At 33.7% G+C, this 9,682-nt stretch overlaps 1 protein-coding gene across 4 annotated transcripts; it reads left to right on the forward strand.

The window, feature by feature from the left end:
* Nucleotides 1-2,096: 2,096 nt before the first annotated feature.
* LOC11436764 (lipid phosphate phosphatase 2) lies at nt 2,097-7,423 on the forward strand. 4 transcript variants are annotated; one of them, XM_024769468.2, is made up of 10 exons: nt 2,097-2,183; nt 2,334-2,432; nt 3,626-3,715; nt 5,246-5,470; nt 5,560-5,647; nt 5,754-5,863; nt 5,954-6,044; nt 6,211-6,399; nt 6,515-6,574; nt 7,018-7,423. In XM_024769468.2, exons 2-10 carry the CDS (start codon nt 2,391-2,393, stop codon nt 7,239-7,241), a joined length of 1,119 nt encoding a protein of 372 aa, XP_024625236.1. In that variant the 5' UTR covers nt 2,097-2,183; nt 2,334-2,390; the 3' UTR covers nt 7,242-7,423. The 4 variants fall into 4 exon arrangements, with proteins under 4 accessions (XP_024625236.1, XP_013449431.1, XP_013449432.1 ...); XM_013593977.3 differs by having other exon boundaries at nt 2,131-2,250; XM_013593978.3 differs by lacking the exon at nt 3,626-3,715 and having other exon boundaries at nt 2,131-2,250.
* The last annotated feature ends 2,259 nt before the right edge of the window (nt 7,424-9,682 follow it).

The raw sequence follows: 9,682 nt of genomic DNA on the forward strand, positions 1-9,682 counted from the left end.
TGTTGATCTAATGCAATGACAAACAAACATATATCCTTCCAATTTATAAGCATAAATAAACATGATTACCACATGTGGCACGAACTTCTGGATACAAATATAAATAAATTATTTAAATTAGAGATTTTACTGATGCTTTTTAAAAAAATATCGACTAACAATCATATAAAATTTAGACATAGTAACAGACAATCATATAAAATTGAGAGATAGAAACTAGAAAGAATAGTCCCGTGAACATAGCTCAGTTGGTGGACAATGCATTATTATATGCAGGGGACGAGATTCGAACTCCGGACACCCCACTTATTTACTTTATAAGGTGAATTCTGTAACAAAAAAAAAAAGAAACTAGAAAGAATAAAAGATTTAAACTGAAAATAAGATCGTATAGTTAGTTAAATTGAGACGATAAGATAGTGAGAAAAAATTAGTAAAAATAATGAAATTAAAATTGTTTAAACTTAGTTTTTTTTTTATTTATTATTTAAAATAAACAAACTTGAAAATGAGTATGTGCATTGATTTGCAAAGATATCAGGCCTTTTCTGAATCCTTTTTTTTTTTTCCTTTTTCCTTTTTTCTACTCAAATTGCAAAGTTAAGCTAACTTCAAGGTGTGATATAAAAAAAAGGTTAAAATATGCATTTCATCCCTGCAAATATAGTCCATTTGAAATTTCATCCCTAAATTTACTAATCCTCCCATTCTTTCCATGCAATTGTTAATCACTTGAAATTTGGTCCTAATTACATTTTTTTGCTGAGGTGGCATGTCATTACACGCATGGCAGCGATGTGGCGGACGCTGAGTGGGTTATGACAGTGATGACTAGGCAAAAGCCATCAGAAATGACCATGTTACCCTTATTGGAACCAGAACAAAGCAAAATTACTATAATACCCCCGTCTCCTTCTTCCTTCTCCAAGACATATGTTCAATCTCTTTTCTTCTTCTTTCTCCATAAACGGCCTAAAAAACGCAAGTCCAAACACCAGTCGAGTAATCCAAAACGAAATTTCTGCCACATCGATGACACAAACAGATCTAACAACCATATATAAGTTCGTCGATGGATTTGAGTTTGACGGTGGCGCCGACGAGTGTGTCGCAGTCAGAGACTTTGTTGAGCTTCAATATGTTGACTCGTTTATCCTAATTCCACATTCCCATTCACAAGCATCGATTCGTGCTTCCAATTTGCGCTTGTATCAATGAATTTTTTATTCCGATTCATGTACTTGCTTACAGGTGAGATGGAGAAAGCATTGGGGTCGTCTGTTTGTATCAGGAAAATAAAAAAAAGGAAGTCAAACCAGCGTTTTTGATTCCCCTTTTCAATGAAGTGGTTCTGCAGGACGACAATGGGGATGGTGGTGGTTGCAGGATGTAGGCGCGGCAACAAGAGGGTCTTTGAAGGGAGATGGGTTTTCATATGGGTTGACGAAGCGGATTTGAGATGCTATAAAAAGGGTCGGCGACAATAACGCTAGTTATGATTCGATGACGAAGAAGGAAGAAGGTGATGGTGTAGGAAATTGGTTCGATCCATTAAGGAAGAAGGAAGAAGAAGATTTAAGCGGAGGAAGAAGATGATTTCAGAGGAGGAAGAAGAAGGGAAATAACGTCTTTTCCATGCTGGTTTGATTCATTAAGGGCAATTTTGTCTATTCATGCCATTTTGTTTGAGTCAGCAGTGTTATGGAACAGTCAACAGCTGACACGTTGCTAATTACCCTCCACCTCAGCAAAAAAATGTGATTAGGACCAAATTTCAAGTGATTAACAATTGCAGGGAAAAAATGGAAGGATTAGTAAGTTTAGGGATGAAATTTCAAATGACCTATATTTGCAGGGATGAAATGCATATTTTAGCCTAAAAAAAAGGAGTGGCATTATGGCACAACAATCGACCATGCCCTTTTCTCCCCCAATAATTAATATATATATTTTTTTTTTATAATTCTTTAGCTCAAGTTGTTAATGAATTTCAACACAATTTATATAGAAGAATTAGAGTTTTAATTCATTAAAAGAAACAATATTTTATTTTACAATAAGAGTATTAAAAAATGTTGTATGAAAAGGGTCTTTTTCTTACTACTTTCGTTTTTTGTTTTGATTGAATCATACGAAAAACAGGAAATACAATCATAATTCATAATAATGTGATTCCATTTCAGGTAAACACAACACAACTGCCTATCATCCTGTCCCCTCTCTCTAAATTCTTAATCTATTATAATACTGGTACTATATTTTATTTATTTTGTGTTGATAAATAAATTGAAATTGAGATCCCTTTTATTTATTTTACCTCTTTCCATTTTCAGGTCTCATTTTCAATCTCTTTGAATGGTTTTCTTTGCTGCTTCAAACTTCTTCTAACTATGGCTTGGTGGAATTTCTTAAGACCCTTCTCTCGTTTTCAGGTCAGTGAGCTCACATCTCTATGCATTTCTATACTTTCTTCATCAAAATATACCAACCTCCTCATGTATATTAATCAATCCTCTCAAGATTCTCCCATGCCAATTTTTGTGTTTGCTCTGCTTGGATGGTGAGGTTGGTCCTCCAAATCAGACTGTCCTAGTGTCAGATACCGAGTTGTTCATATTTGGCGTCCAACTACTATCCCAACCAAATTAACTCCGGTTCACCAAAAAGTTAATATTGCGAAAAATTATGAGTCAAATTATTAAGAAATATTTAGAGACCAATTAAGAACTTTACGGTGTTTAACAAACTATGTAACTAAACTTAAACAATTTAGTGGAAAAAGGCTTGATTGTGGTTATAGTATAATCCATAGATTTTGATGTGCATCTTTAGTTACTATTTATATGGTCTAGTTACTGTTATACCCATGATTCATGTTTATAGTAATGTTTGTTTGCCTTGCCGAATCATGTTTTAGAAATTGGTATGCTTATCTGTTCAATAGAAGAACGAGCTGGTGCATCAGACTGTTTTGATATCATATCTTGCTGCTTTTGTAGTTGACACGAGAATCAGCACAATGTTGTCCTTTTTCTGGCTAAATTTTGTTCCCTACATATATAATACATTTGCGTGCCTTTAGTTCGTTGTGTTATGATCCTTTCCTGATAGGAGGAATTTAAGTTAATTGAGGTATGATGTTTTCGGAGTCATGTAGTTCATCATTTACTTTTCTAGAAGGTGATTTGATTAATGAATTCTTGGCTTGAGCTTATAACTCTTTTGAGCTTATCTATCTTTTTGTGAGAATTGTGATTCATGTAAACTGATGCATTATGCTTCGCTTGACCGTTTTTCCCTTTAGGATAGTGACTTCATTTTGTCATTAAACATACACATACTAAGTAAAAAGTTATAGCCAGATATGCTGGAATTCCATGTGAATAAATAGAATTCAGATTTCAGGAATGTTTAAGAATCTTATGTGTTACACAAAGGATTTTTATATTTTGCTGCATTGTTCAGCTTTCATATATATATATATATATATATATATATATATATCCCTTGTGGTAATAAAAACAAGAAAAGATAGAACTAATAATGAGGTATTTTCATGAAGTTTTAAGAATCTGGGTATTTTCATGAAGTTTGTCCCTGAAAGTGTTTTTTTGAGATTACCTAGGATATATGGAGGAGTCTGGGGTTCTCTGCTATGACTGGTGCTCATTTTTCATCCGTTAGTTTTCCATTGATAGACACAAAAAATGAAGAGGTATACAATTTAATTAACATTTTCAATATCGTCTCAGACCAAATATATATGAGTATAACACTCTAACTTGATTCTAGTATTTTCTTAAAGAGGTAGTTGTGGAAGAGGGATTGATATTCATTTGTGAATAAGACTATGTATTCTCCTATATCTGTATAATAACTAGAATTCGCCAAACTCTTATCTATACTGCTTTCTGTCAGTCATCAGTTTAAAATATGTTGCATATTTCCAGCTTGTAGTTGATTCAGATTGTTTGCTATGTTTTTTAAGATCCTTGCTAGAAAGATAGGACTTATGCAGCTTATGAAATTATTCTTGACTTTTATTAGTGAAGAAATTCCCCATCTAACTCCAGTACTCCACCATATTGCCTTCTCTGTGGATTTAGACCAGTTTCCTAGTGCACTTTCACCTTTAAATATTCCAATTCTAATTCACAGATTTTGAGGGAATATGTCTACAAGTGTGTCAATTGCATTATCCTTGTATTGTATCAGTATATGAAACGTGTCTACATGGTTGATAATTGCATTATCGTTGTAGCAGTATATGACGATAGATTATATACAGCATGTTACCAACAATTCAAATTTTGCAGAAAAATGCTCTTATTTTATTTTATTATTTGCTTTGTTATATTGAAATGATGGACATGGTGCTTATCAGAGATTGAAATATGATCCGAGTTAAAAGAGAAAACTCCTCACAGCTAGAGGATGTCTTCTCTGCTAACGGTCTAATACTAGGACTACTGAATAGAAATTATCAATGGAATGCATCCTAACTCCTTACAAAATGGTGATGAAGTTATAGAAGAAAACAATGATAAACCTCATAGGAAGGAACCCTGCACCCTTTTTTCAGACTTTCCCAACCAAAAAGGCCTCACAATTCTGGCCTACGTCTATTAATCCCACCTCTTGAATATATAGAAATGACTATCTCTTTCTCTCCACTCATAAAATGCCATTCTCTTTTATGCCCCTAGCAGTTTTCCTCCATCCCAGACTCCAATCTGTCGCAAAATCAGAATATTATACCATTTATTCTGTTTCCTTTGTTATTACCCCCTCTGTCCCAAAATAAGTGTCGTTTAAGATTGTTTCTCAAAGATTAAGAAAAACAATGAACTAATAAATAAATGTTACATTTTTACAAAAATGCCCCCATTAGCTATTGGTTATTATCAATTATCGTAAATGCATAGTGAGATTTGACAACTAGAAAGTAGTGTACACAATATTAGTTAGGGGTAAATTTGAAATAAATTAATTAATATTGCATTAAAATAGTAAAATGACTCTTATTTTGGGACAAGTTGTTTTTTGTTGAAGTGACACTTATTTTGTACGGAGATAGTATATTTTTAGAAAGTCTTTTATTGTTAATAACTTTTAATTATGTTATGAATTCTGTAATTAATGTAGGATTCTAATTCTTTGCATATTAAAGAGAGAAAAACTCTCTATCAAACTTATTTCACTATTACCAGCAACTGATCTCAACTGTGGTTTTTCTGAGATCTAGGAATTCAGACAGATGGAAGCCCAGCTTGGTGCACACACTATGAGATCTCATGGATATGCAGTTGCTAAAACACATTTACATGATTGGATCATTCTATTGCTCCTTGTATTTATTGAAATCATGTTATACTTGATCTATCCATTCTATCGCTTTGTTGGGAAGGATATGATGTCTGATCTCAAATATCCACTGAAGAGTAATACAGTTCCTGTCTGGGCCGTTCCTGTAAGTTCGCTGATTAAGATATAACACATGTAAATGTATCTTTCTTCCTGAATAATTACTCTAACATTGTCTTTTACTATCATGGTTAGATGCTTGCAGTTGTATTGCCTATCGTGATCTTTCTTGTTGTTTATATCCGAAGGAGAGACATCTATGATCTTCATCATGCCGTACTGGGTATTAACTTTTAAAACCCTTTATTTGTTTGATTTCTAAGAAACAAACTCTATTTGCTAAACTGGAACAGTTAAAGTGGATGACAAGAATTTATTTTCTGGTATAGGTCTACTGTTCTCCATTTTAGTAACGGCAGTGATAACTGATGCAATAAAAGATGCAGTAGGGCGACCTCGACCAGACTTCTTCTGGCGATGTTTTCCAGATGGAAAGGATGTATGTCTTCCTTGAATTTTATTTAGTTCATGTTTGTTTGATAGATTCCCTGGTCAAAGGCATATTTAATTGTTAATGACTTCTTTTTAGGTTTATGATAAATTGGGAGATGTCATTTGTCATGGTGACGAGAGTGTCATAAAGGAAGGACATAAGAGTTTCCCAAGCGGCCATACTTCATGTATGTAGCATTTACTACTTATGACTGGTTTTGCCATGCTCATAACTTAGTGTAATTAAGTTTCACGAGAAATGGATGGTTGAATTAATAAACTCATGCAAAGCATGTTTACTTGAATTTCACTTTATTCACTGTTTGTTTAAGCAATTCCAATTTACATATGCAGGGTCATTTGCTGGTCTAGGTTTTTTATCATTGTACTTAGCTGGAAAACTAAAGGCATTTGATCGCAAAGGTCACGTTGCAAAACTTTGCATTATTTTTCTACCACTACTTGCTGCATCACTTGTTGGCATCTCTCGAGTTGATGACTACTGGCACCACTGGACGGACGTGTTTGCTGGAGGTCTTATAGGTTAGTCCATTTATCACATCTCAATTAGTTGCAAATTAACTTAGTCAAACCGGAAATAGATAAAACTACTTTTAGTGTTTGTTGGTACATGACTATGTGAGATTTCTTCTTTCAGGGCTTGTAGTAGCTACTTTTTGCTATTTGCAGTTTTTTCCTCCTCCTTATCATCATGAAGGTATGCCTCTGTGCAGATTCTTTTAGATAATATTGCATAATGTATTGGAAAATGTTTGTTTTCAAGTCTTTCTATATGCATTATTACTATACTCCATTTACATGTGCTTTGAACTTTTCACCTCATTATACACCTTTTTCTAGAGGTTTTGGCTCTTGACACTAATTCAAAACCAATTGCATACCTAGATACGGCAGACATTAATTCAAAGATTTTTATATATCTGTATTATATGATAATGGGGAGAAATAAGCACTATAGATATGTTTCATATTTGACATAATTCATGGTTCAAGTTCATCGAAAGTTATGGTGAATAATCACGACTTAAAACAATTTCCTGTAAAAAAAGACCAAGTTGATGAATTTAATTCTGTTATGAACTATGGTGACAAGTTGACAACCATCTGATGTTGTAGATAATATATTGTTATTCTCTGCAGGTTGGGGTCCTTATGCTTATTTCAGGACGTTGGAAGAAACTAGAGGTATGACACAAGCTCCTAATGCTCAAAATGGTAATCAAGCACAATTGGCCCAATTAACAGAAGCTCAAGTTGAGAACCAGGAGGGACAAAGTCACCATGGGTGCATGGGGTTAACTTTAACAGGAAATGGGAATCCAACTTCAACATTAGAAGATGAACTTGAATCAGGGAGAAGATAAATTTTGTATATGTTAAGGTCTTGCTCTTTGTAAATCATATCCTAGTATGTTTTCTACACGGTTGTCACTACTAACTTTGAAGCATGCTTATTTTTGTCTATAAGAGTCAAATTTGGAACAAGCTTTGTTATAAGATTCCTCTATTAATCTACTTGATAGCTGATTTAGTGGCTGTTTGTTTTCGTGGTGGATCAGATGTTGAACGCCCGTCAAAGTGGAAGTTACAACTTGTAGCTTTTATCAAATTACGGTAAAATTACATCAGTGCGTGATTTGAATTGTACAAAAGCTTAACCAAGCATAAGCTTATTCAAACACAATTTCATCATGAAAAATAAAATGAAAATACAATGTTACCAAAAAATTTGAAGCTGATATTTTTAAGTGAATTGAATTTTGGTAAAATGACAATGCCTTTTTTTTTAAAAAAAAAAAACAGATATAGGCATGTAAAAGAATCTCATTATGCTTTTTTATTTTATTTTCAACGAACGCAAATTTATAAGAATTTGTATTTTTGCATATATTAGATAGTTTATTAGAAGATTTCATACTGGGTCAATGCTCAATCCTATCATACTCTTCGTCCACCTCTGGTACCAGTAGTACGCATTCAACCTGCACATCACAATGGCTACAGCCATAGGATCCTTGTGATCTCAAACGCCTCCCAGCACTCAATAGTCTCCCAACGGTCACCGATTTCCTCCATTGAAAATGGTCGTTTGTAACGGTTTTACCGAACTCCCCAATGAAGATCTCCTCAGCCATATAAATATACCCCTTCACTACAAAGCAATGTACATTAATCTCTACTTAAAAACCTCTCACTCTTGCTCTGTTAGTATTGACTTGAGCGTCAGATTGTATGCACTTTGCAGGTATACCCAATTTCCAACTCGGAGATTGTTATTCAAGCTTGACCGACCATTCTTGATCATTTCCAATTAGAAGAGAAGCAAGCAGATTTATAAATAAAACTATAACAAATGTTTGCTAAAATAAAATGAAGCTATTGCAAGGGTGTAAAATTATTGAGTTTTTTTATGTGGTACCGGTTGTTCTGATAAAATATCAGCATCAGGTTCAAGGTTCATGGATTAAATCAAATCAAATAAACCATATCATCTCATATTGTACAAATGTGCCGCTGGACAATCAATTTTCCACAATTCAACAACAAAAGCAAAAAACAAAAGCATAATAAGACAATGTTTGGGAAACAATGAAAAAACTACAATCATAACTGAAAAACAATGGTTTTGTTAGTATCAGAAAAACTCTTCCTAGATTTTGCAGACTTACGTGTCTGATAATCAAAACTGTAACCAATTCCTTGACCAAAACCATATCCAATACCCAATCCACAACCCATTCCAAGACCAAAAACGAGGTTAAGATGATTGAAGGGCCCACCTCCTCCTCCATATCCAAACCCACCAAGCAAACCGAAACCTATTCCAGCACCGCATCCAAAGCCAGCTCCGAAGCCAGGACCCAATAATGATGTTTGAGGTTTTTGGGGTTTAGTTCCGAGGATTTTGGTGATTGAGAATTGGTTTTGTTGGTTGTTGTTGGGATTCCATGGCCACGATGAATCAGTGGTGGATTTGGATTCCATTGCTTCGTGAATGGTTACGAATGGCCAAGACGAAGGAAAAAAAAAATGGTGCTCACTTGATGTTTCCGCCAAGGGATAGGGTTTATAATTTGTGTTTTGGGTGTTTATTTATCACTTTCCTCTACTCTAAAATGTAATATCCCTCATTATGTATAATTAATCATTAATAAAAAATCAATTTAGTTTTTTTTTTTTTTTTTAAGGAATCAAGGGTTAATGTATGATTACCTAATGTAGACGAGTTTCAATTTTCGCGTGTATTATTTTCTTTTCATGTGGAAAGGTTTTGTAATTATGATTTTACGTATGGATAATTCTCAATTTAGAATAAGGTTATTTGAAAATAACTCTGACTCTAACTGTGTAACTAAGTTGTTGTTGTGACGAACTCAACCAACATTTTTTGTTTATGTGGTACGCTAACTAATTTTTTTAATTGATAGAAGCAAGATCAGAGTCTTTCTTTCCCAAACCTTAGTCATCACCACACCTATCTTCTTTTTATTTATAAAAGAGGGGTGATGTATGGTCAATTTTGATCAAAATCACCTCTCTTAATTGTTTTTCCTTCTTTTTTTAGTTAAATAAATGATTTTCATATATTTTCAGTATTTATTCGTTTGCTTTAGTGATTTCGTCATCTTCGCACGACTCTGTTTGTTTTGATTTTCCGTCTTAGTGTAGTATTTATTTGATTCAGATTGAAAGATTAGCTTTGAATAAGTGTATATACAATCAATGATTTTGATGTCGTCAATGTTGCAGATCTGAAGGCATAAGTATTCATGAACGAAACATTTTACCCTTAATGAAACCAGAC

This window comes from Medicago truncatula, chromosome 7 (assembly GCF_003473485.1).
Source record: "Medicago truncatula cultivar Jemalong A17 chromosome 7, MtrunA17r5.0-ANR, whole genome shotgun sequence".
Taxonomy (NCBI): Eukaryota; Viridiplantae; Streptophyta; class Magnoliopsida; order Fabales; family Fabaceae; genus Medicago; species Medicago truncatula.

What these genes read in the sequence shown, in the direction of transcription:
- LOC11436764 (XM_024769468.2), top strand. Translation starts at nt 2,391, where the DNA reads ATGGCTTGGTGGAATTTCTTAAGACCCTTCTCTCGTTTTCAG. An exon ending in TTCCTGTCTGGGCCGTTCCT is followed by an intron (nt 5,471 to 5,559) that starts GTAAGTTCGCTG and finishes TATCATGGTTAG; the next exon opens with ATGCTTGCAGTTGTATTGCC. An exon ending in GTTTTCCAGATGGAAAGGAT is followed by an intron (nt 5,864 to 5,953) that starts GTATGTCTTCCT and finishes ACTTCTTTTTAG; the next exon opens with GTTTATGATAAATTGGGAGA.